Genomic DNA, 27,686 nt, shown 5'->3' with positions numbered 1-27,686 from the left:
AAGCAAGCAAGAAATAGCACTGTGCTAAGAATTCAAGATACAGAGTTCTGCTGAACTGTCATGACTCCTCTCTGAGACATGAACTATATTTAATATTATCAGCAATAAAAACCAAGCCTTAGCTGGATGTGGGGGTGCACACCTGTAACCCCAGCACTCAGAAGGCTGAGGCAAAGGACTGCCTGAAGTTCAACGCCAGCCCAGGCTACATAGTGAGTTCAAGGCCAACCTGACCTACCTGGTGAGACCGTCTCAAAAAAAAGAAAGAAAAAAATTGGGGCTTAAGTCAATGAACTTGCCCAAGGACACAAAGCCAGTAAATAATGAGATGAGGATTATGATTTAATGTCCTTTTAATTAATTCCAGAATCTATGCTCCTAGTGAATTATATTATTTGTCTTATAACTTAATCCTCATGCTTATGAACAACTGTGTTGATTTCAATTGAAGCTATTATAAACAACAAATATTCTTGTGCCCAAAGTGTTGAACAAGTGTATAATCATTTACTGGAGCAAATTTTCTAGGAGTTGCTGAGCCAAAGGGTATGACTATGACAAGACAAGAAACCCTCATGTAATAAACGACAATGACGTTTAAAAATGAAAAGCGCTGAAGCCCCAATCTGACCCATATCATAATGACTAAACATCATACTGGATTGACAGCAGAATCAGGGTTGATCTGTAACGTGTAGATGTCATCTCTTGAGTACTGGAATAGGCCGTAGTATGGATTCAACATTTCATGCGACAGCAGATACAACCATTCCCTAGAAAACAAGATGTGAAAAAGGAATTTTTTGTTAATTTTCTTTTTTTTTGGTGTGGCACCGTGCACTGAACCTGCAAGCCTCTGCACGGAGCCACATCCCCAGCCCGTTTTTATTTACAGACCAGGTCTCACTAAGTTGCCCACCTGGGCCTGAACTTGCTCTCCTCTTGCCCCAGCTTCCCTGCGTGCTGGGACCGCAGGCCTGCACTGCCACACCTGGCCATCAATACATTTTTATTAAGATATGCCATTAATTCATTTGCTAAGCCTTAGCAAATCATTTTTAAAAATTAGAAAGTAAAATAAAGCACTAACTATAGTTACTAAGATCACACTGAAAAAAATCTACCATGCCTAAGCAGTAAATGAAAACGTGATTTATTATACCCAAGTCGCTGCTCACTCGATTTTGGCAAGTTCTTACACTTTAGCATCAGACAATATATAAGTATTATCTATGAAGTGTGATTGTAAAATACAGTGAATGTTTAAATTTTAAAAATGTCTTTAGTACGTTTGTCGTCGATGGTTTTTACCAGATTGAGATGAGGTCCTGTATCTATTTTCTTCAGTATTTTTATCATGAAAGGATGTTGGATTTTGTCAAAGGTCTTTTCTGCACCTATTGAGATGAACATGTAATTCTGCCCTTGCTTCTATTTACTGACGTATTACATTTATTGATCTGTGTACGTAGAACCATCCTTGTACCCCTGGGATGAAGCCTACTTGGTTATGACATACGATCTTTCTGATGATTCACCACGTTCTGTTTGCCAGTATCTTTCTGAGGATTTCTGCATCTATGTTCTCTAAAGGCACTGGTCTCTAGTTCTCTTTCTTGACTGGATCCTTGTCTGGTTTTGGAATCAGGGTGAAGTATAGGAGTAGTATGCTGCCATAAAAAACTTAAACTTGAGTCATTTGTAGGAAAATGTGTGCACCTGGAGATCGTAACCTTATTTAAGTGAAATAAATCAGACACACAGATTAAATATTGCATTGTTTTTCTTATATGAGAAATCCGAAGTTTTAACAAAGAGCAAAATAAAGGAGAAATAAAGCTGGACATAGTGGTGCATGCCTGTAATCCCAGCACTTGGGAGGCTGAGGCAGGAGGATCGTTGCAAGTTTGAGACCAGTCTGGGCTACAAAGTGAGCTCAAGGCCAGCCTGAACTGCACAGCGAGACCCTGTCTCAAAAAGACAAAAAAAGGAGGAGGAAAAAAAAAGAGACAGAGGCAACAGTAAGTAGGGAGGTAGATTTTTCTCAAAGCAGAAGGGATCAAGAGATGGATGAGGGGAGGGGATGAAAAAAGGAATTAAAATGTGGTATGTACATGTATCAACTCAATGTAGGGCATGTAATTAGTATGTATTCCAAATGCAAAGGAAGGGATCAAGAGTTGATGGAGGAGGGATGGGAAAGGGGATTAAAGACAGAATTAAGATGTACTATGTCCATGTACCAACTTTCCAAAAGGAACATGAACACTATATACTACAAACATGTACTACTAAAAAAAAAGTATTAGAAGCCAGGCATGGTGACGCACACCTACAATCCCAGGATTCGGGAGGCTGAGGCAGGAGGATCGCTGCAAGTTCAAGGCCAGCCTGAACTACCTAGTGAGATCCTGTCTCAATCAATCAATATGAATTACAGTAAAGACACACTGCTATCAAACCCTCTCAAAATACCCCTTCTTGCTTCAAATGCATTTATTCCATCCTTCTCAGCACTCTCTGAAACAGTTCTGGAAGCCCCCTTCCCTGAATGTTTTATTGGTGTTACTATGGCTGTCTCGATGCTCTCAATCAAGGCAGAGTCCTTTCATGGTCATTTTAGCTTTGAGGAAGAGCCAGAGGTCGCACAGTGAGTGAGGCAGGTAACGACACACTGCAACATATTCATGAGCTGCCCACTGGGTGGCGCTCAGCGGCGGCTTTATCACAGTAAAGCTAGCCTAGGACACAGAGTGAGTTCAAACTATCCTGGACTACACCACCAAGAGCCAGTCTCAAAAGAAAAACTGTGGTTTCACTTCAGAAGATCCGTATCACCTAGACTATCCTAGTCTACTCCTATCAGGACAGGTTTGTACTAGTTTACATAGACATATAATATAGCTTTAATTTACTTTGGACAAAGGAGTATTTTGTTGGTATTGTTTTAATAAGAAAATTTCATTACCTATTTTATCACCTTCACTAAATAAACCCTAAAACATACCACATTATGTCAAGAGATTCCAAGGCATTTGGCATGGGTGTGGACAATAAAGTCAGCTTGCATTGTCTGGGTATGTTTCAAATTACCTCTTTATTTCAAATGTACATCAACGCTTTATAAACCTCACAATAAACAGCATTACATCATCGATTTATTAAATTCCTTATATTTATCAAAATATAAAAGACAACCTGTTAATCACCTTTGTGAAAACAAAATAAAATAAACTGGTCTAGAATTTAGGAGATACAGCTCTAATCTCCATTCTCAACGTTTCTCAGGGAAAATTATTTAAATTATGTTTTGATATTATGGATTAAAGAGTCTGACAATCCATTATTAGCAAGGTAAAAAAAAAAACCAGAGCACTGGAAGCAAAGGGAAAACAGTATCACAGGAAGTCTCACCATCGTCCTGACAGTGCAAAGCAGAGACTGTCACATGCACTGAAGGAGGGAGACGGTGGAAAGGAAGGGCCTGAAGTCCCACTCACAGCCTGCGCACAGGTGCTGCAGCTAGATTTCAGAGTCTCACTGGGTTACATAATCCACTAGGGAGTACTAAGGAACTCTCCCGGTAGCAGTACTACCCTAACCTCATCACGAATCTATCCATTAGAATTTCCTCTGTACTAAAAATATTAGGAATTATTATACTACAAAATAAATATCCATGAGAAAGCCACACCACAGAAAGTATCTTGAATTTATAAATATAAAGATCTATGTGGTTAACTGACAAGCCTTTACCTAGCAACCCCTCCATAGTCAAGGCCTTCTTCTCCACGAAATTTTATCATTAATCGCTTCCAGAGATCTTTTGGTCTCATTTTCATGACCTGTCGATAGGACTCCTGAAAAAGAAAGGTAAATATACAATACTATCATTATTAGGTTGTTTTAACCTATTATTTAAGCTGTCCTTCCTGTTCTACCCCTAAAATATAGCTTAAATAAGTAAAATGTATTCAACAAATCAATAAATTCCAGATTCTTTAAAGTTTGTGGAACCTGAAAAACCTAAAAGAATCAAGCTTAATCCTACTTCAAGGAATTCCCTTGATAAATACATTAAAAGCCTACTAGATTAAAAAACTCCGTATTTCCGTTCTATGAACCACAGTATTATTGGTTCTACCAATAATAAAAACAGAATTTGGTACAAGTAGCTAATTCCTAAAAGTTGGCTGACTTAATTTTAGGTCACAGGTATGAGTAAAAAGTAAATGTAAGAAAAACAAAGTTCTGAAAAATATAAGCAATCATTTATATAATCTTCATTACACAGCCAATGTTTTATTATTTTAAAATATCAATGACTGACCTTTTTTTTCACATTCCGCTGCTGTGGTCTGCAGATCCAGCTCCTAGCAATGGGCTGATCCTAGCCACACACACATTCCCGGGGGGGCCCCGGCCCCACCTACCAGCCCTCACGCATTCATTCATTCATACATCTTATGTATGTATGTACTCATTTATTTCTGTCTCAGGAGGACCACTGAAGGAATCTACCACTCCACACACGTCAGGCAAGCACTAGCTCCCTGGGCTCCATCTATAGGCCATCTCATGGTCAAGGATGCACTGAAAATCCCTGGTATTGTTTCCTTGAGTGGCTGTGGGCTAAGCAGACACAGCCCAGGTGGCGGCACCGGCACAGAAGGATGTATCACCCTGAAGGGATCCAGCAAGTGAAAGTGTAAGTGCCTGAGGCACAAATTCCTGGCACCAGCTTGTGTGCCAGAGACTCAGCTGGGAAGCTGATATTAGGCTACAATTCAAAGATAAAAATATATGCCAGAAATAAAGATTTTCAACAAATTTAGGGAGCAGTCTGATAGTAATCAGACAAAATAACTTTTCTATTTAAGAGTCCCTCACCTGGTGAGCTCAATTAAAACTCTCCTCTTTAAGGGGCTGGGGATTTAGCTCAGCGGCAAAGCGCCTGCCTGGCAAGCGCAAGGTCGTGAGTTCGGTTCCCCGTACCGGAGAAAAACCAAAAAAAAAAAAAAAAAAAAAAAACTCTCCTCTTTAAAAAAAAAGTCTCTTACCTTTCAGAAGAGTTAGAAAGTAAGGTCTTCACTGACAAGTACTTGCAGTCAGAAGCAAAACTGAACCCATCAGAACAATTCCACTTGCCATCCCATTTAAGCGCTTACTGTGCACAGTACATCTTTCCAATGTCACTGCCCTACTCCCCACAGTCAAAACAGAAATTAACGAGAAGCTCCCACGCTAAGGAAACACGAGTTTCAAAAAAGTATTCTTGGAAAGGAGAGTAAAACATTAAACTTAACTTTCCTCTATTTTAAAATAAGACTTGGAAGTTCACCTCAAAAATCTCTTCCCTGGAAACTTCAATGCGGCAGTGGCCTGCCTGAGGCTGTTGCTGGGAAAGTTCTTGCCGCAGGGTTTTCAGCTTCTGAACCAGGTCCCGCTTGTATCTTGGCACTGTCAGGCACTCTGTATCGTCCGGGCATAAGGACACCACCTGCTGCTGCTGTTGGTCTTTCAACTGGTTCTGCCGACTGGAAGTAAACAAAAAAGTTATCAGGAAAGTATTTTAAACACAAAAGATTGCAATCATACATTTAAAATAGCATCAGACTGTAACACAAGTCTAGCTATATCGTTTTCCAAGCCTGATTAGGACATATGGTTAGCCTGACATATTTTGGCAACAACAAGCTAACTCTATAAAGTTTATTTTTCCAGAGTCTGTACGAATTGATAGAACTGGATAATGGTGGGTTTTTTCCCCTTTCTTTCTATGGTACTTGGGCCTGAGCCCAGGACCCTGTACACGGTAGACAAGCACGGTACCACTGTATTACCTCCCCAGCACTGGATAAAGCTTCACACAGCTGCTGAGAACCCACTTTTCAAATGCCATTTCCCTTTTCCTCTACACCGTCCCACCGTCCGTGTGAAAACTGAGGCACGGGCCAAACACCGCTCGCTGTCTGGAGCTGGTCTGGGGGCCTGGAGGAGCCCTTGCTTCCTCCACCTCCATAGTCGGGGTCACAGGAACAGAGGGGCTCATACGTAAGGGACTGGCACAGGGAAGCAAGGACTTTATACACATGTCTAAGCGCTCTGTAAAGCAGCATTCTGTGTGCGCGCGCGCATGCATTAAAATAAAATGTAAGGTTTAAACCATTTTTAAGTGTACACGTCAGTGGCATTAAGCACATTCACTGTTGTGGTAGTGTGACTGCTAAAAGAATAGCTACAGGTTACTACAGAATGGAAATAATCCCCTAAGGACATCATAAATATAATAAAAATTTTAAAGGGCACTTGCCAAAGATACATTTTTATTTTCCTGGCATAAAATATCATAAATAACATCTAAGATTTTTGAAGAATCCTATGATATCATGATGTAGTTAATTACAATAAGCTCTCAGGAAATAAAATTTTAGATGATTTGTTACTGATGTCTGTATAAGCACTGTGCCAAAGGTGATATTTAAAGTTAATTTTACAAAGAAGAGACAAGACAGTGGAACTTAGAGGGGAAGGACAATAGTAGCTGTGATAAAAACACTGAAAACAGCCTTCACTTCTCTAAACAGATCATCCAAATTTACACTGCACACAGTGGTTCTTACATAGAAGCCCAATTTTATACCTAAAATATAACTATACAAAGAAAATACGATTTTTGTCAAGTAAATTAACTACTCTTAATCGAGCGTGGTGGCACACACCTATAATCCCAGCACTCAGGAGGCTGAGGCAGGAGGATCACCGCTGAGTTTGAGGCCAGCCTGGGCTACACAAGGGAGTTCAAGGTCAGCTTGCACTACATGGGGAGACCCTATCTCAAAAAAAAAAAAAAAAAAAAAGGAAACAAAGCAAAGCAAAACTAAACTAAGCTAAAACGGTGGAAAACTGATGGCCCAAGTGCCACAGTGGGACATTTGTGTCACTGAAAGCTCTAAAAGGTTTGCCATCACTGACCTAAAACCGCATAACTTCCAAACAGTGAACACTTTTTATGACCTGTGTTTCTTCCTTTCCTTCCCTTTCCTTTTTTTTTTTTCGGGGCCGGGGGGGCGTAACAGGGTTTTACTATGCGGATCAGGGTGGCCTTGAACTCACTTTGTAGCCCATGCTGGCTTCGAACCTGCAGCAATCCTCCTGCCTCAGCCCCTACCCCTAGGTGCTGGGGCTACAGGTGTGCGCCACTACACCTGGCAGGCAATGATTTCTTAGATACAATAATAAAAATATAACTTATGAAAGAAAAAAAGACTAAACTTTATTAAAAAAATTTTTTTTTAATTCTGCTTTTCAAAAGATACAAGAAAATTAAGAGAAGTCACAGAGAAAACTCTTGGAAAGTATGTATCTGATAGATCTAAATCAAGCTCAACAGTAAAAAACAGAATAGCTGTGGGGACAGGAGAGCACAATGATTTCACCAAAGATGATACATGGAAGGCAAATGAAAACATGAAAGATACCCGGCATTATTCATCACTACAGATATACACATCAAAACCAGAATGAAATACTACTGTATACCTTATTAAGATGCCCCAAATCACTAAGGTTAATCCTACCAAGTGTTAGAATTTCCAGCAACTATTTATGGGACTGTGCAGTTATACAACCACTTTGAAAGGCAATCTGGCACTTCTTTAACAGCTACACATAAATCTACCATATAGATTCAGCCATTCTACTCTTAGGTAATTATTTACCCAAGAGATATAAAAGCTTATGTCCATATAAAGACTTATACATAAATGTTTTAAGAGTTATCTGTCATAGCCAAATACTGGGGAAAAAAACTCCAAAATCCATCAGTAGATAAATGGATAAACTGTACTATATCCACAGAATATAATACCACCAGCAACAAAAACTATATATCCAACAACAAAGACAAATCTCAAAATTATATTAGGAAACAGAAACCAAACAAAAAAGAACACATACTACATGATCTCATTTGCTAAATTCAAAATAATACATGATGATGGAAAGTAGCCTAGTGACTGACTCAGAATAGGGTGTTTGGAGGATACCTGTATCCACCAAAAAGATATGGTGAAGTCCCGATTCTTAGAACCTGTGATTGTAACTGAGGATTCAATCCAGGGACCTTAATTGTAGATTTAATCAAGTTAAAATGAAGTCATACTGCACTGAGATGCTGCAATAAATCCAATAACGAGTGTCCTTATAAAAGAAGGGAAATGTGGATAGAGACACACAGGAAAGATGCATAAACTGGGCACCGTGGCACAAGCCACTATAATCCCAGCATGCTAGCAGGCTGAGGCAAGAGGATTGCAAGTTTGAGCCCAGCCTAGGAAGTTAACGGGACCCTTTCCCCACATAAAAAAGGGCTGAGCATTAGCTCAGTGCAGAGACCCCGGGTTTAATTTCCAGTACAGTACCACCAACACCAAAAAAAAAGAAAAACAGAAGGACGGCTGTGAGATGACAGAAGACAAAGACTGGAGTGCCGGCCAACAAGCCAAGGACCACCACAGAAAAGGCTAGGAGAAGCCACCAGAAGTTCAGAGAAGGGCATGAGCCACCTCTCCCCTCTCCTCCAGCAACCCCAGAAGGAGCCAATCCAGCGGGCTGCCTGTCCGGGTCTGCAGCCTCCAGACCTGTGGAGAAGGAATTTCTCTTGTCAGTCCCATCGGTGCTATGCTATCCTAACGGTCCTGGAAAATTCATGTCCCCCAGAAGTCCCACGTTCAGAAGTGGGGCTTCTGAAAGATGGTAAGATCACGAGGGGCCTGCACTCCTCAGATTAGCCTGCTCTTGAGTTCACAGCTGACTGTGCTGTGCGGGGGTGGGGCGCAGTCGGAAGAGCTGGCCCAGGGAGGACGTGCCCTGGAAGGGTGGACAGTGTGTGTGTGAGATTCAGAAGCACACGTTTATTCAGTGTGCAAGCACGTAAAAAGGAGCTTAGAATGCCGTTCATGTCCAAGTCATACGTGAACGACAAAGGTGTGTGCACTCCGTGCCAGTGCTGACAGGCTGAAACTTCCCTCAGCAACTGTACAAAACAGGTCAGCAAGTAAAAGCATCATCTGCAAGAAGGTCTTGCTGTCACCATTGCACTTACTCTTGTCCCTTCATCTTCCAATTGCAGTGGCAAGTGAAAACTGAACTGGACTTCCACTGGAAACTGTGTACCAAGTAAGTTGTGTACCTTTAAGTTGCAGGTGCCAGGTATTTTGTTTTGGCAACAGGAAAGTGAGTGCTCAGCACAGGATAGCAGGAGAAATTACAAAAGAACACGAGGAATCCTCTAGGGTGATGGTATGTTAATTTTCATCACTGTGGTGATGGTTTCTTGGGTATACGTCAAAATTAAACTATATACTTTAAATATTTATTTGTTTGCTTTTTGAGATAGGGTCTCACTATGCAGTTCAGGCTGGCCTTGAGCTCACTTTGTAGCCCAGGCTGGTCTCAAACTCACCACGATCCTCCTGCCTCAGCCTCCTGAGTGCTGGGCTAACAGGCACGTGCCACCATGCCCAGCTTACTTTAAATATTTGTAACTTATTATAGGTCAATTATTTTCCGTAACACTGATTTTTTAAAAATCCAGTGGACGTCCAGCTCACTCACAAAGCCTTGAATGTAATACTAAGACCTGCAATGGATGTCAGGCATGGTGGTGCACACCTGTAATCCCAGCACTTGGGAGGCTGAGGCTGGAGGATCATCACGAGTTTGAGGCAAGCCTGGGCTACATGGCGAGACCCTATTTCAAAAACAAACAAAACAAAAACAAAAACAAAAACAAAACCCGCAAGTGGAAAAGGCGCTTAAAGCAGAAGGTCGGGCCACTGTGCGCTACGCTCACTCTTCTCTGGTGGCCGCCCCACGCTGTAGGGTGCCCTACTCTTTCTACTTCTACTTGGCCCAAACTTGCTCTGCAGAGCCTGTTTTTTTCCCTACCTTTAATAAAACTCTGCCTCTGTTGGGAGAAAAAAAAAATGGTGAGGGATAAAACTGAAACAGCAAAAAAATCCAGAATTTAGCCATTCTGGAACTATTATTTCTGATGCACATGAGAAGAAAAAAATCCACCTACCCAATAAAGCAGCCTATCTCTTCAGCTATGGTAGGACACAGGGGCAGTTACGTACGAGCTTCATGTCAGCTCTGGCCAGGAAACACAGAGGCTGCCAATCTGTTCTCTTTTAAGGCCTCTGACAATGTCCAGAGTCTTATAAAACAATCAAATGATTTTCTTAAAGTAAGTGATCCTGACAAGTAGAGAAAAGACTTGAATTGCAAAGCCTTGCCCAAAGTTACCTTTTTTCTTTTTTTAAAAGCTTCCTTTCAGGGTATAAGGCAGAACATCTTCAGGCACTGACAGTCAAAAGAAGGGAAATTACAAGGTTAAAAAAGAATGTAAGAAAAGAGAGATTAAAAAAAAACCTTTCTAGTTAGACTGGCTGGATTCAGTCTCAGCTCCTACACTTGTTAAATACCTCTGGACAAAGTATGGACCTGTCTGATGCTCCATTTTTCTCACTGGTGAGAGACAGACAGCCGAGGGTTGAAATGCAGGTGACATGAGACAGCATTTAGCCAGTACCTACAGCATGATAAGCGAGGAAATTATTCTACTAAAAGAGCTACTGGATTTTTAAAAAATCTATAAAGTATGTGTTTCAAGCAACTGAAACAAAAAACAAACTACAAATGATTTCTTCAGAGAATGTTTCCCTGGCTGTGTTATTTACTGGCCCCTAATGAGGTTTTGCAATAGTCCGACAACACTGCGCCCTCTCAGGAAAAGAACGCCAACCATGTCACAGGAGGGATTTGGAGGTAAAGGCTAAGGAATATTAACGTATCTGCACAAGAAAACATATAAGTCAAACTGGATGTCCTCATTTACATTCTAGATAAAACAAGTTTAGTACATATTTTTCTAAGAGGTAATTAATTCTCTTGTTACTTCCTCTCAGATAGTAATTCTTAGGCTAGGGATGGAGCTCACAGGTAGAATGCTTGTCTAGCATGTCCAAGGCCCTGGGTCCAACCCCCAGGAGTAAAGCAACAACAAAATATTAATTATCAGTTCTTCTCAAACATAAGATTCCTCTCTTAAATGTAACTTGCCCCACACCACACTGTTTTTCTGATTCCAGTGAGCGCCCTCTATAGGAGATTGCAAATCAGCATTTTCTCATTTTCTAAATGCTGTAATAAGAAAAAACTAAAAAGCAAAGTAATCTAATTTGTGAAGGTTTTAATAATATAATCTAGCCTGGCAAGCACAAGGTCCTGAGTTCAAATCTTGGTACAAAATATATATATATTCTACATATCACAGCTCTCTAAAATTTAGACTAATTTCACCAATTCATAATTGGCATAATATCAGCTATATTCCACTAAGTTTTAAAAAAAAATTCACAGAGGAAAGAAAAATACAATATAAACTCTTATTAGATAAGGTAACAACATATTTGATAGCTCACATAGATTCCAAACTTCTTTTTTTTTTTTTTTTTTTTTTTTTTTTTTTCTGCGATACCGGGACGAACTCACGACCTTGCGCTTGCCAGGCAGGCGCTTTTGCCGCTGAGCTAAATCCCCAGCCCCGATTCCAAACTTCTTAAACACCCGATTAAAACACATTCCAAGTTTTAAACCAACAGAAACAAAACATTAGAGAAATAAAGTTCTCTATCCAACATATCCTGATACATGTAAAGATTAATAGATCAACACTTAAATTTTAAAATCAGTGCCTTATGAATATATATTATATATATATATATAATTTTTTTTTTTTTTTTAAACAGGGTTTCACTATGAAGTTCAGACTGGCCTTGAACTCACTTTGGAGCACAGGTTGACCTTGAACTTACAATGATCTTCCTGCCTCAGCCTCCCAAGTGCTGTGGTTACAGGTGTGTACCACCATGCCCAGTGTAAATATCTTTTTTAAAACTGCAATTTAAGGGTGAAATTGTTTCTTGTGCCTCACTGTAATGAATTCACTTTCACATGTAAATTAGGTTTTACATTATATATCTGAATAAAAACTACTTTATCACTCATTTAATTTTTGATAGAAATCCTAATGCTGTGAATAATTTTTACATACTTTACCTAATATAGATGAATATTAAACCATAGGGAAGATTTACCAGGCTAGACCTTACTAAAGATGCTGACAGTAGAAGTTCTAAAATGCTGTCCTTTAAAAAAACAAGCAAAAACCCCAAATATATAAATACTCAACCTTTTCCTAGCATAATAATTTACAATTTAAAGAAATGAAGAGAGGTGTAAAATAGTACTTCAATACTACATTTTTTTGTGTGTCTTTTTGAGACACGGTCTTGCTCTGCAGTTCAGGCTGGCCTTGAGCTCACTTTGTAGCCCAGGCTAGTCTTGAACTCGAAAAGATCCTCCTGCCTCAGCCTCCCGAGTGCTGGGATTACAAGCATGCACCACCACACCTGGTTTAAAATAGATTTTCAAATGAAAACTTTCTACTAGGAATGTTCATAAAACTTGGAGGTATGGGATGTACTGCATTAATATAAACTAATAAACAACTGAAAAATAATCATAAGGAGAGCAGGCTAGTGTTCTTCAAATTACTTCTGTCATGTACTCCAACAAACAAAAAAGCGAAAAAACATTTCTAATCATCCCATCTTTAGTTCCTCCCTTAGAACATGAACTTTCATTCAGTTATTTAATTCAACTACTTAGTGAAAAGAAAGTGTGCAACTGTTCTACTTAAGTGTTCATTGATAACATCAAGCCAAACGTCTATTATCCAAAGAAAGAAATGATCCTGAAGGCAGGAGATAAATAAAGTACAAGCACCTCTAAGACCTTTACTTGACCTCTGAAGGAGCCATTCCAGCTCTTTATTACTGTGATTCATTTGCCAAGTACTTGAGTATGTTCTAGACCAGTGGTGGGGAACTATGGCATATGTGTCCCAGCGGCCTGCTGGTATCACTGAAAGCTCTGAAAGATTTACGATCACTGGTATCTATTACAGAGGGAAAAATACAGGATATGAGTTCTCTCAAGTAATTCAGTCCAGTAACAATTATAATGGAAAAATAAAAACCTTTCTGTAGAGACCCTCAACATCTTATCATTTTAACATCTTCCCAAACTCCAGTTAGTTGCCCCTATATGCCACTCAAATTCATAAACAAAAACCCAGATGGATTAGCTTTGTTTTTGTTGTTGATATTGTTTTGGGTTTGTCTGTTTCTGAGACAGGCTCTCATAATGTAGTTCAGGCTGGCCTCCACAATCCTCCTGCCTCAGTCTCCCAAATGGTAGGATTACAGGCATGTGCCACCATCCCCAGCCAGGATAGATTAGATTTTACTACAAAGGACAAAACAATAAACATATTTAAAATTCATTACACTCACACACGGTGGCATACACCTGTAATCCCAGCACTTGGGAGGCTGAGGCAGGAGGATCACTATGATTTTGAGGCAATCTGGTATACACAGTGAGTTCAAGGCTAGCCTGGACTACCTAAGGGAGACCCTGTCTCAAAAAAAATTAAAATTAAAAATAAAATTCATTAAAGTTCAAAATTTTAAATATAAAGAATATACCATAAGAGTGAGCAAAGAATATTAACAATTTATAAGAACTGATACAACTGGTCAACAGGACAATGAAAACCTCTTCAATCTCAATAGATAATGAGATAATCAAAAGGCATGAAGAGGACCTTCACAAAAGAAGTTTGAATAGTCAACAAACCTATGAAAAGGTTACATTAATAATGTCCAAGTCACAAGATACCATTAAAAACAGCATCAGACTGGAAAAACACTTTAAAGTCCAATAATACCAAGTATGGCAATGTTCTGGACCAACAGGAACTCAAGTACTACTAGCGTACAGTTACTTTAGAAAAGCTGCCCTTGTGTTTGAAGCCTGAAGATTAAAAGGCTTTATGATGCTGCAATTCTGCCACTAGGGGGTGCCCCAGAGCAGCATTACCCAAAGGAGAACCGTGGAGTACACTACACTGCTACCTCGGCTCTGCACCCTGCTGTACTTAAGAGATCAGACTTCGCTACATTCTTCAAATGCTTACTCTCTGGAAGACTTCCAAATACTTGTAAATTTCATCTGTAAACCAAGGGTTTAGAATCTCTGCTGCACAATAAAGCAAGATCTAGTGACCCAATAAGACAGCCAGGATAATTATTCAAAGAAGAAACCGGAGACAGACCATTTAAATGTTTTCTCTTGTTATTTGAAGCAACTGGTAGCCATCTCTTCACTGTTTTCCTCTATTTAATCTACTTCCAAAGAGGTTAACGAAACAAGGATATTTTCCAAAGGCATCTTAAAATCCAATACACAATTAGTTTTGTTCAGTATTTAATGGACATTAGAGGTGCTTCACTATTGAGTACTTATGGTAATGCGTTAATGACTAAGGGTGGCAAAGCAGGTAATGCCTTTTTCTGAAAAGCGCTAGAGTGAGTTATTCTGGAGTCACACAAAACCTTACTTTCCAGTTTCTTTTCCCTTTTGTCTTTTTTTTGGTTTGGTGCAGGTATAAAGCCCAGAACCTTGCCCATTTTAGGCTCAAGTTTTCTACCACTGAGCTACACCACCATCCCTTGTTTACCAGATTCCAAGGCCAAGAACCTTGTTGCTACCTCACCGTCAAAGTGTTTTTGCCAAAACTGTTGAAAGACACTCTGCCACTTTGCTTGGTAATGAAATTTCCTTTCTCTCTTTTCCTTCTCCCTTCCCTTCCTAGAAGGCAATGCCAGGAACTAATAAAGTCAGAAAAAAACTAGGCATTGAGAGAGGAAAGAAAAGCAAAGGATGCAAATAATACGCAAACGATGCTCAGGACAGTGGCCACAGCAGACTAAAGCCAGGGAGTCTGGATATGAATCAAGATGCAGCCGCTTGCTAACTTACAGAAAGTCACTTTCTATACAGTTTCCTTCTTTGTAAAGTTGCAGTAACTATACCACTGAGGGTCAAACTGTATTTCTGAGGATGAAACTGCTAATATATGTAAAATACAGAGAACACTTATCATACAATAAGTGCTACTGAAATGTCAGCTGCTCACAGAAAGGAGTAGCTGCAATGTCAACACCAAATTAGCCCTAACTTCTCCTGTCTAGCTACTGACCCTGAAGAAGCCCCTCATATTTGAGCATTCTTACTACATATCATTCTCCTAATATTTCAGGACTGGTTCCTACTCAAGTACAGAATTAAAGTACTCATGTAAGAGCTATGTGCCATAGCTCTTATGTAACATGCGATCCCTAAAAGTAAATTATAAGTTGAAGAGAGCAGATATTCTTTCACATTTACTACAAAAAGCACCTATCAAATTTCCTCTTGTTCAGACTAGCATTTTAACATGTACTGTTTTAAAAACTTACTTTAAAACTAAATGCAAGTTAGCAGAGAGCCGAGGATCTGTAAATTGTGTTGTTCTGTTGTTATGGTCAACGAAATAAACTCTGCCTGTTGCAGTATTACGGATCTCCCATCCAGGAGGCAAAGGACCAAGCTCTTCACAATTGATGTTGCTAAGATCCCTGCAAAAACAAATATAAAATAAAAAATACCTCATTGCTGGGCCTGCTGAGCCAAGCAAGTGTAAATGACACAGAACAATTCCATGAAGTCTGAGAAAATGTATTGTTTCAGAAACTTGAGATGTTTAGCTGAAATCTTTAATTCCCAATGGTTTAACAAACTCACATATTCAAAAACCTATCCACAAATGGCTCAGAAGGACTTATCACACAGCCTACGTTTTTAGTTCCTGGGTTTTAATGTAATACAGATTTTAAATTAATACAAAAGCAATTCTGACGTTAGCCAATAAAAACTATACTTCAATAACTGACAGAAAATACTGAGTTACAAGTGTTAGTGATATGGAATTAAATGTTTTCTAAAACTGCCCTTCAATTATTGCTTTCTTTACAATATCATAAAAATCTGGGTGAACAAATGTCCATTCCATGAATAATTTTAAGCTTTCCAACAAAGCACAACTGGAAATGTTATTGAAATTACGATCCTAAAAATAATGACAACATATTTTTTAAAGAGTAACTTCTTCACTTTGTATTTTCAAATATATAAAGTTTGAAGAACCTGTTTAAGGCACCTAAGGAAGGCTGTCGCGCACAGTTGTAATCCCAGCACTATGGGAGGTAAGGCAGGAAGATCCCAGCTTCGAGCCCAGCCTAGACAGCTTATAAGATCTTCTCTCAAAAGAAAAACAAAAAAGCAAAAAACAAAAACCTAAGAAAGAAAGAATGCTCTATGACTTACTTGTTGAAATTTTTTAAAACAAATTTTTAATGAACCAAAGAATTGTTATCACATTATAAATGAAGTACCATTATATAGAGACAAGGGTTTATAAGGCCTTAAGGAATGAGCTAAGAAGCCTCCACACTGCTGAGCACACTGATGCAGGGGAAAAGGGAAAAGGGTGCAAAGTGGGTGTGGAAACTTGCCCTCGCCCCTGCTCCACACCCTGCCCCAGGTACTGCTTCCTTTTGCTCATTAACCACAAGCAGGACTGCAATTTTTCATTCTCAACACTATTAGAACAGAATATTCCAGAATGAAGATTCCAGAGTGTTCAAATCGCTGCCATCATCCACTAGGACAGTTAAGTCCCTGCCTTCAGTGACCCCACTGAGGCCACACATAATGATAAAATATGTTCAGGTCATTTCCAGCCCTAAATGAACACTTTACACTTCTGAGACCACTTGTAAACTGAGAAAATGACACTCTATGAAACTGACCAAGCAAACCAAGCATCTAGACTGTAAAACTGTTACCTTTTGTGATCCTCTTTTTATTCAAAACAGGGAGGAGAAGAAGAAAAGCTGTACACCTCGTTTTTCAAAATAACATTTTAAAAGCTAACCCAGACATTTTTCTTAATATAATCTCTTCTTACAAGTCTCAATGAAGAGGAAGAAGAGGAGGAGAAGGAACGACAACAGCTGGAGCAGCAAGTGGGGAGAGCGTGAGCAGCAAGTTTAGAAACCTTGAACTATCTTTGGAAAGGAAACCTAGAACCTCCTCACTAAGCTAAGAACTCAATGGGAGGGGTGAAGTGATTCCAAGAAAACTTCCTAAGTTCCCATGTTAGGTCCAAAGAAGCCAGCTAACGAAGATCAAATAATAACCCACAATTGAAGATCACCATACACTTCTGAAAAGAAGAACAATGTGACAGTCAGTGAAGCAACAAGCCACAGAATCAGACCCCCGAACAGTTAGAAAAGAGAATCCCTATGATATGTGATATTTAAAAAGATGAAAAGGTGAAATCACAAAGATAAACTATCAGTGAAAGACTAAAATTGAACAGGCAGATTTTCTTAAATGGAACTTTTATTTTACTAATTTATTTTTTGAGACAGGGTCTCACTGTGTAGTTCAGGGTGGTCATAAACTCACTATGTAGCCCAGGCTGGCCTTGAACTCTGTGCCTCTTGCCTCAGTACCTCCCAAGTGCTGCGACTGCAGGCATGCACCACCACGCCCAGTGTAAACGGAACTTTTAGAAGTAAAAAAAAAGACTGAAATCAAAGAATGAATAATTTCATGTGGTGCTGCACACCTGAAATCTCACCACTTGAGGGCTCAGGCAGGAGGACCTATGTGAGCTCAAGGCCAGCCTGGCCTACATAGTGAGTTTAGGCCAGCCTGAACTACATAGCAAGACTCTGTCTCAAAAAAAAAAAAAAAAAAAGAATAATTCTATTGATAAAAAAAAAAAAAAAAAAAAGAATAATTCTATTGATAGAATGCAGAATTTGATTTTATACTGTTTTATTTCAAATTTTACTAATCTATGAGCATACATAGGAGAGCTTTAAAGCACCTAAAAGGGCAAAACACTGGAAATAATCTTTATGCCCAGTTGGGAACTGATTAAGAAAAATGGAATGTTATGAAGCCATGAAGTATTGCACAGACCTGTACTTCAAGACTACAGTCAGTATGCAACAGAATGAATAACAAGGTGTCACTCATTGTTTTAAACAAAAACGTAAACTATCATGAAATGGGATTTCTCAGAGAAACCTATAAACATGCTGGATTTCTTTAAAGTTATTATATTTGATTTACACCACTTTATAAACGTCTTTGAATAGTGATATTTTAATAGAATCTAAATATTTTTACTGTGCTTTGATAAAAGACCCTCCATACAAAAGGAGTATTTGCTGAATGATGCTCGAACATAAAAGATAAATATATAAACTTTGAAGATAACTTGGGGCCTAGGAAGACTAAGAAAAGCAACGCAGAGCATTATTTTGTAAAGAAATTCAAAACAGGTGTCAATACTAGTTCTGGCCTGTGTCTAGAAGTCCCCCCAGAGCCTCATGCAGTCACAGGTGGGGCTTTTCAGAGGTGGGTGGATCTACGATGTGTGCTGTTGGATCAAGGATGAGCGGCTGGGCCTGACTCACAGTGAGATGCTGGGATTAAGGGTGTGAGTGCTGCCCACCCCAGCCTGGATGGAACAAGAGGGACAGAAACAGTTGCTATGCTTGTTACTGACTGCTGGTCACCTGTAGCTCACTTGCTTGCTGCCTGCCCTGCTCTGCCATGGATTGTTTCTCCCCTTTAACTTTCAGGGTCAGGTATTTTGTCTCAGCAATGAGAAAAGTAACTAAGATAATACTCAACATTTTTTTGGTGGTGGCTCTGGGGATGAAACCCAGGAGCACCCTACCACTGGGTTATATTCCAGCTCTTTTGTAATTTTTTTTCTTTAATTTTGAGACAGGGTCTCACTAAGTTTCCAGCATGGCCTTGAATTTGTAATCCTCCTGCTTCAGCTTCCCAAGCAGCTGGGACTGCAGTCATGCACCAACACAGCCAGCTTCAACATTAAATACTCACATAAAATATTCTTTATTTTATAGAAACCTCTTACTCATTGATGAAAAACCTACATTCTTCCTTAGGAATAAAAGCACACTACCAACAGCAGTGCTGAAAGCAATCTCAGTTTCAACTTCTGTTGCCAGCTTACATTCTATTCTCTCAACAGTTAATGTCAACATTCTCACTACTGCAAATCATTTAGTTTTTAAAAATCACTTTTTAATGTATTTCCTGCCAAAGTTTTGAAATCATTTTAAAGAAGAGGTTTTTTTTTAATCTCCAACTTGGTAAACAGAATCTAAAAAACTCCGTAATTTAACAAAACTGATCTCTAAGTTAGGCCCTGAGACATCTTTGAGTGGGTTTAATAAATATAAAATTCCCCCTCCACTATTCCTTAAAAACTAGTATCTTTTACTGTTTAAGACAGAAACAGCTAGGCATGGTGGTACATACTTGTAATCCCACATGCGGGAGGCTTAGGCAGGAGGATCACTGTGAGTTCGAGGCCACCCTGGGTTACATAAGCAAATGCAACTTGAACTTGTGGGGATCCTTCTGCCTCAGCCTACTGGGCACTGCGATTACACATGTGTATCACCATGCCTGGCCAATCTCACTTTTTTTTTTTGGTTTTTCTCCGGTACCGGGAACCAAACTCATGACTGTGCGCTTGCCAGGCAGGCGCTTTGCCGCTGAGCTAAATCCCCAACCCCCAATCTCACTTTTTAAAGGGTATGTTCTCCCCAGTTTAATTTCAAAATCCTAAAAAAAAAAAAGTGGTTTTTTTTGGGGGGGTGCTCTTTTTGAGACAGGGTCTTGCTATGCAGTTCAGACTGGCCTTGAGCTCACTTTGTAGTCCGGGTTGGCCTCTAACTCGCAACAGTGCTCCTGCTTCATCTACTAAATCCTAAAATGAAATTTCAATCAGAAAAAGCCTTTCAAAAATAATTTCAATATATATGCTAATTAGTTTCATTTATATTACCAGTTTCTCTTAGTTACTGAAAAGAAAGTTCTGTGCTATTATCTGTTTCTATTTTTGCAAGCCTTTTTTTGTCTATGACTTGTATCCTGAGCAACATCTGAGCCATTCTTTTGAGATTATGATACAGTGTATTAACTATTGTTACTCTAATTATTTTGTTAGGAAGTTTTGTTTTATATTTTTCACAGAAGTAAAAAGAGTGCTCTTTTATATTTGTTAATATCTACATGTATTACATTAAGTTAGAACTACCAGTAATAAATAGAAAAACTAAAATACACTATGATGAAAGTTTAGAAAGTATACAGTTTTAAAAATCAAAACGTTTTTCTGGGCTTGGCCTAAGTCACAGTGATGTGGCTAAACACACCAACAAGGTCAAAATCAGAGGCCTGGGATATAGCTCAGCAGCACAGCACCCGCTCGGCAAGCTGAGGTTGTGAGTTTGATTCCTGATACCAAAAAAAAAAAAAAATCAGAGAAAATGCAGGAGTTGCTATGGTGCCTCTCTCTGCAAAATGGTGAACAAAACTGAAACAAGCTAACACACAAGTACACTGGCCCCGCCCGAGGTAAGGACAGGATACAGAGGGGCTGTGGGGGTCTGGCACAGGGATCCTGCAGGGAACTAGCAGCGGCTGCACCTGGACCTATGGAGCCTCTTCTGCCATCAGTCAGGTTTGTCTCAGGTGACTGAAGAAACTAAGTACAAGCTCTACCATCTGAAACATTCTTAGCTTACAACAGATGGGTTAATCTATGTCACAAATTGCCTTGGTCTGTTGTTAATTGTATTAGATATTCTGTGTTTCTGTTTCATTTTTTGTTGTTGAGACAGGGTCTCGCTATGTAGTATAGCCCAGGCCAGCCTCAAGCTCCTGGTGCTCCCCCTGCCTCAGCCTCCAGAGTACTGGGATTACAGGCATGCGCCACCACACCCAGTCTTAGACATTCTGATCTGCACTGCATTAGTACTAGCTTTGAAGAAGAGATTTGGAAACTGAAGTCCTTCTAATTCAAATTTTAAAAATTTCCTGAGATGGGTTATTATAATCTAATCTTTTTTTCTTCCTCCAGTAGTCAAATGATACAGCGTAAGAATATAAGCCTTATAGGTTAGATGTGTGCTTTAGTGTTTTATAAGCCTATTCTTGCAAGCTCAACTAGCCTGAGGTGCAGTGGTAATGAAACAGCACACATACTACAGCAAGCTGTTTGTAGCACTGACAGCTCTAAAAGGTTTGCCATCACGGGTATACACTGCACAATTTTTTTGGTTTTCAATAGTATTTTTTACATTTCTAAAATTGTAGAATAGATGAAAGCAGATGAAAGATACACATAAAAAATGAACTCTGGGTAAATCAGATATGCACGGTACGAAGAGTACTTATGTTCTTACCTAGGCACTCTTGGATCATGCCACGTGCTCACTCCAGTCTGAGTATGTAAGAAGTACACCTGACCTTGTTGTGTTGTCCTCTGTTCTATAAAATAAAGAAAATTAGCATTAAAATCAAATTCGGAATGTCTACATCTAAGGAAGTTACATACACTAGGATGATACTCTAACTGGGAAAATCTCCAAATTACCAATCTATTTCGTTAAGAAAAATGACTTTATGAACCATTGGTTTTGTCCCCTGGAGACAATTTCATAAATAATAATGAGGATTATAGGCCAGCTATCTAAAAAGCTAAACTAATAATGTGCCAAACAGTAAACATGTTGCAATGGAAAAATAGAAAACAAAATTTTCACAATACCAATAATTACAAAGACAAAACAAATGATCTTTTATTCTTCTTCAACACAGAGCCTGAAGGGACCAATGGAAGGCTCAGAAGAAGTGGCTGGCCAACTCTGGGGAGACTCAGAGGCTTTCAGAAACTTCAAAAGGGTTTGGAGGCTGTTAATGCTTATTTCCTCTTTTTTGACAGATATTCTTTTAAGCTACTTTTGAGCTCAAACAGCTATAAAAAAAAATAGATACAAGGAACATATTGCATAGTCATAAACAAGTAAAGATGGAAAAATAATTAAATTGGAAAGAAGACAGCTAACAAGAGTGCACATCAAAAAAAAGAAAAAAAAAAAAAAGAGTACACTTTGGGGGAAAAAAGTCAAAGGTGAAGTGCATGCAAAGCCCTTGGCAAGACAGCAGGGAAGCCAGCGTGAAGAGCAAGAAGCAGTACAGAGCTCCTTCAGGACTGCGCTGTTGTTTTTTTTAAGTCTTTGTTTTCTTAAGCAACAGGACCAGTTTTCAAACAGAATCTAATAAAAAATTTTAATATATAAGACAATAAATCTACTGCTAATATTTTAGTATAAGCTTAATTCACTTATAGAACCCATAACAAAGTCAATAAAATTAAACTTCAAACCTTTAAAATTATAAACATAAAATGTTTAAAATCAGTTACAGATGAGAGTTGCAAAAATTTCAACCTATTTCTTTTTTTTTTTTTTTTTTTTGGGTTTTTCTCCGGTACCAGGAACCGAACTCACGACCTTGCGCTTGCCAGGCAGGCGCTTTTCAACCTATTTCATTCCTGTTAGTTGTACAAAAATTTTTAAAATTTACACTGCACAAACACTGTAAAAGTATAATCATTCCTAAACAGTTTACCTTATGCTATCAAAGAGAAATGGCAGGAGGTATTTTATTTTAAGGTCTGAACACGAATAATTAAGTAGCTAAATTTTACTGAGTGTTTTTTATGCCAGAGAGTGCCGGGTACTTCTTCTGAAATTTGTATCACTTCCTTCTTGCAAACCAACCTACACAGATGGCACTATTATTTCTCTCATTTTATAGAAGATAATGACTGGGGATGTACCTCAGTGGTAGAGTACTTCACTTGCCTAGCATGTGCAAGGCCCTGGGTGCATGTTCAAAAACACAAACACAGAAACAACAATAAAAAACCACCTTAAAAAAATGAGACTAAATAATATGCTCAGTGTAAAATGGCAAAGCCAGGATGGGAATCAAAGTTGTCTGTCTCACACTCTAATCACCGGGCAAACTATTTTCAAATAAAAGCACTAAAATATGCTTTAAAATAAAATTAGAGCGGCTGAAGCTCCAGTGGCGCAATCAGCGTGCAGTACTTCTATAAAATAAAATTTAAAATGATTCTAAAGTTGTCTAGATAAAAATATGACAAAACTTAAGTCAGGCATTTCCTAATGTTGGTCGTTAGGTGTCACCATTAGCCCAAAGCAGTTTCATCTGCAGTGTAAGAGGGCGAGGATGTAAGTGACTTCGTTAACTAGGTGAACAGTAAAGTTTATAATATGTGAGCATTCATAAGTTGGGATTAATTTAGAAAGTTATGAATTCAATTAGAAGATTTATGCCATCTGCCACATGAGATTCTACATTTCTAGAAAATTATTTAAGATTACAATCAAAATGATTTTATAGAGACCAAAAGTTTTAGTAATTCCTTTGCAGCTTTGATTTTTAACATTATAACATTTATTGTATCCACTACATGCTAAGTATCTTGACATCCCTATTCACTAAAAATAATTTCTATGTATGACTCAAATTGAAAGCTACTGCTGTAAGAAATATTTGTTTCCTCCCCTGTAGAATTTTGTTTACAAATAATACCAAAGCAAAGATTTACACGTAATTCCTGTATCCTTTATGTTGTTCTGTAACTGATGTCTAGCAAGATAACTCTTAAGTGAACACTCCGGTGTACTGGATGTCCGATTTCTCTCCTGTGTGACGGATGTACTTCAGTTGCAGGATTTCCCACACGTACTTAAGTTTCTATGTTTCTATAACTTGTCTCCTGTACAAGTTTTTGAGAAATTCATATTGTCTATGGTCTTTCTCATATGTGTTATATATATAGGGTTTTTTTCTAGTGTGGATTTAATTAAGGAATTGAGGAATTGATACTGACAAAGGCTTTCTCACATTCACTGCCTCCATATAATTTCTCTACAGTATGAACTCTGATAGACAATAGGTTATATCATTACTAAAGGTCTTCCCATACTTCCCTTCCATAAAAAATTTCTGATGATGATTTAGAGAGGATCTGTGGCTGAAGTTCACTATAACAAATACTGTTTCATACAGTTTCTCTCGTATGAATTCTGACATGTATAGTGATTTATTTGGTCTACACATTTTTTCCATGTTCATTGCACTACTGAATTTCTCTCCAATGTGTGTTCTTTGATGGGCAGTAAGATTTGAGCCTTTGCTAAAAGCTTTCCCACACTCATTACATTTAATGGCTTTTCTCCAGTATGAATTCTCTCACATACTGTAAGGTCTGAACTACAACAGACGGTCTTTCCACATTTAATACATTGATAAGGTTTCTCTCCTGTATAAATTCTGTGAGGTTGAAGCAGGGATGATCTGTGACTGAAGGCTTTTCCACATGCACTGCATTCATAAGGTTTCAACCTAATGTGGTTTCTCAAATGCATATTCAGTGATTCAGAGTGGTGGAAGCATTTCTTACATTTCTGACACTCAAAGGGTTTTTCTTCAGTATGAATACCCTGATGTTGAGCAAGAAATGAAAATTACTAAAAACTTTTAGACATATTGTTTCTCTACAGTGTGAATTCTTTGACATCAAGTAAGGTGTGAACTACAGCAAAAAGCTTTCCCACATTCATTACATCTGTAAGGTGTCTCTCCAGTATGAATTCTCTGAAGGTGAGTAAGAGATGACCTATGAATGAAGGCCTTTGCACACATTCGACACTCTAAGTTTTTCTTCAGTATGAATTCTCAGGTGTTCAATGAGCTGTGAAACATGACTGAAAGATCTTCCGCAGTTCATACATTCACATGGCTCCTCTCCAGTGTGAGTGCTCTGATGATTAGTAAGCGAAGACACATGACTGAAGACCTTTCCACACTCAATACATTCGTAGGGGTTTTTTTCTACTATCACTTATCTGATGCCAAGTAATGGATGAATCATGGCTAAAAGCCTTCCCACACTCATGACATTCATAGGGTTTGTCCCCTGTATGAATTCTCCAGTAGCGATTAAGGCTGACTCTTTGGCAGTCTTTCCCACATTCACTGCATGTAAAGATCTCTCTACTATAAGTCTGGTGAAGGGTAAGAGATTTGCTGTGGGTAAAAGTTGTCACACTTTCATTAGAATCCAATACTTTATTTCTGTCAGTGCTTTTCTCATTTTTTACAACTGATTTTTTGTGTACACTTTTCTTTAACATACCATGTTTATGTGATTTCTTTTCAGCAGAAATTATCTGTGGTTCAGAAAGAGTAGCATTTAAATGGAAGATGCTTTTAAATGTATTATACTTGAAAACACTTTCCTCAGCTGGGTTTTCTCTAAAGGTGAAGATCATTGGTCTGAAATGTTCTATCTGATGTTCATCTTTCCCCTCCACCTTCTCTACATATTCCCAATCCTTGTTAAAATCTGAAAATTCACAACCTTTTAAAAAAGTTTTTTCTGGGCTGGGGATTTAGCTCAGTGGCAAAAGCGCCTGCCTGGCAAGCGCAAGGTCGTGAGTTCGGTTCCTGGTACCGGAGAAAAACCAAAAAAAAAAAACGAACTGTAAAAAAGTTTTTTCTATTATTACAGCTTAGGATGAATCTTTATCATAAATATCCTTTGTTGATTCTTCCTTGTTGTTCCATTTTGATTCCCAATCTTTTGATAGTTTTTTCTCCACCATCCAGGGTTCTTTTCCATCCTCCAATAAAGAGACCACATGTGGCTTAGTTAAGGAAAGACCTGCTCACAGGAAGAACACTGTTTAAGCTGTGGTCCTCAAGGATGAGAGGCCATCACAAAAAGAATCAAAGAAAGGGTTGAAGGATGTTCACTAGACAGGCTACGTTCTTATAATTCTGGACCATCACATCCTTGTATAAATCCCTCTGAACAGAATCTAGCCATCCCCACTCTTCACGAGAGAAGTCTATAGCCACGTCACTAAATGTGACCTGAGACATTACTTCACAATTTTCAACAGTTAACAGAGTTCTCTTTCCAGGCTCCTGGCTCACAGATGGGCAGTGTTTTGAAAAGATACAGCAAGGGCAGTGAGGGAAAAATAAGCTTGTCTTGCAGCTCTGTGACACACCACAATAGGAAAGCACACTGGTAGCCACTCTCTGGGGCTCCAATCTCTCCCTGTGAATCAACAAACTGTTTCCCAGGACAGGGTAACCATTTACCAGGTGTCACCTCCTGGAGCTGTCATCCCACCACAGCGGGTCAACAAAGACACACACGTGATGCATTGGGAGCACACGGTGTCTTCTTGTGAACAATACTTCTCAGATTTAAGGGCAATCCTCTACTTGCATTGCAAGAACAATGGCGACAAGCTACAATCATTTCATACAAACACAGAAGCGACTAAATTAATTACAACAATCCAGTCACCCAGATAATTCAAAACTACAGACAATAAAATATAATAAATACCATCAAGATGATTTTTGAAATGATTTCTAAATATGTTTGTCTTGAAAAACACACTGCAGGTTTGACTTCAGGTTGCCCTTTTCTATAACAGTATGTCTTGGTTACTTTTCTCTCGTTGTTGAGACAAAATACCTGACACCCAGAATTAAGGAAGGAAGGGTTTGTTTAATTCACAGTCTGTGGAGGTTTCAGTCCATACTCGGCTGACTCCAAGGCAGAGTGGCACACAACAGAGGGCAACAGTTCACGGTGGTGGAAGACAGCAAAAGCAACAAGAGCAAAAGGGGAGGAATGATGGCCGGCAGCCTCTTTCTCTCCCTCACATATGCAAACTGTCCACCCAAGGGCAGGTGTAGTGCTCACACCCACAATCCCAGCACTGGATCATGGATCAGTGGTAAACTCTAAAAGCCCACCCCATGACTGCATGAGGCTTTGGGGGGACATGCAGACGCAAACCATAACACAGTATCACTTTACTTTTATGTAATGCCTATTTGCAAAGTAGTCTCATTTCATTTTACATACTTCTCAACAATGCCTTTGTAATCTGGGATTCATCATATTTCTTTTCTTTTTGTTTGTTTTTTGAGACAGGATCTCACTATGTTGTTTAGGCTCACTATGTACTGCACTCACTATGCAGTCCAGGCTGGCTTCAAACTCAACAGCAATCCTCCTGCCTCACCCTCTCAAGTGCTGGGATTACAAGCTCATCACATTTCATGTTAAAAGAGAAAGAAAGCTGAGGTTAATGACTAATTCAATGGTGAACTGTTGGTTATACAGTCTTCTACCACCTGAAAGACTTTTCAAAGTTGGGAGGTGTCTTAAGTTACTTTTTCATTGCTGGGACAAAATACCCAACACCCACAAGTTAAAAGAAGAAAAGGTTTATTTTAGCTCACAGTTTGTAGAGGTTTTCAGTCTACAGTCAGCGGGCTCCAAGGCAGGGTGGTATGGCAGAGGGCCATACCAGAGGAGCAACTGTTCATGGCACAGCAGGCTGGAGGTAGCAGCAGCAAGCAGCAAAGCAGCAGCAAGCCTCCCTTTCCTTTTTATCCCATCTAGGCTATAAGCCTTTTGGGTGGTGCCACCCACACCCAAGGTGGGCCTTCCCATTATCTACACCAAGAACTATGCTGAACCAATCAGTGAACTAATTTATACCACACACCCTTAATCCCAGCATCACACACCCCAGATGCAGCCAGCTTCAAGAAGCCCTACCTGTGAGCACATGAGGTTTTGGGGGAAACCTAGATAATAAGCCCTAACAGGTGGTTTTACATTTACTCTTATTTTC

The 27,686-nt window shown here is 39.1% G+C and overlaps 1 protein-coding gene and 1 pseudogene across 1 annotated transcript in view; both read right to left on the bottom strand.

Annotated features, from left to right (window-relative positions):
- Nucleotides 1-27,686, bottom strand: part of Smurf2 (SMAD specific E3 ubiquitin protein ligase 2) — a 131,125-nt gene that overhangs the window by 15,456 nt on the left and 87,983 nt on the right. Inside the window, exons 13-17 of the mRNA XM_013503133.1 lie at nt 21,324-21,408; nt 15,435-15,593; nt 5,342-5,537; nt 3,757-3,860; nt 659-773 (exon numbers count right to left, since the gene is read on the bottom strand). Of these exons, the coding sequence (XP_013358587.1) occupies nt 659-773; nt 3,757-3,860; nt 5,342-5,537; nt 15,435-15,593; nt 21,324-21,408 (659 nt within the window). The remainder of the gene's footprint in view (nt 1-658; nt 774-3,756; nt 3,861-5,341; nt 5,538-15,434; nt 15,594-21,323; nt 21,409-27,686) is intronic.
- Nucleotides 24,000-25,902, bottom strand: LOC102024225 (annotated as a pseudogene).

The sequence above is a fragment of the Chinchilla lanigera genome, unplaced genomic scaffold, assembly GCF_000276665.1.
Source record: "Chinchilla lanigera isolate Chin_1 unplaced genomic scaffold, ChiLan1.0 scaffold00077, whole genome shotgun sequence".
Classification (NCBI taxonomy): domain Eukaryota; kingdom Metazoa; phylum Chordata; class Mammalia; order Rodentia; family Chinchillidae; genus Chinchilla; species Chinchilla lanigera.
This window is presented reverse-complemented; position numbering and strand designations above follow the sequence as displayed.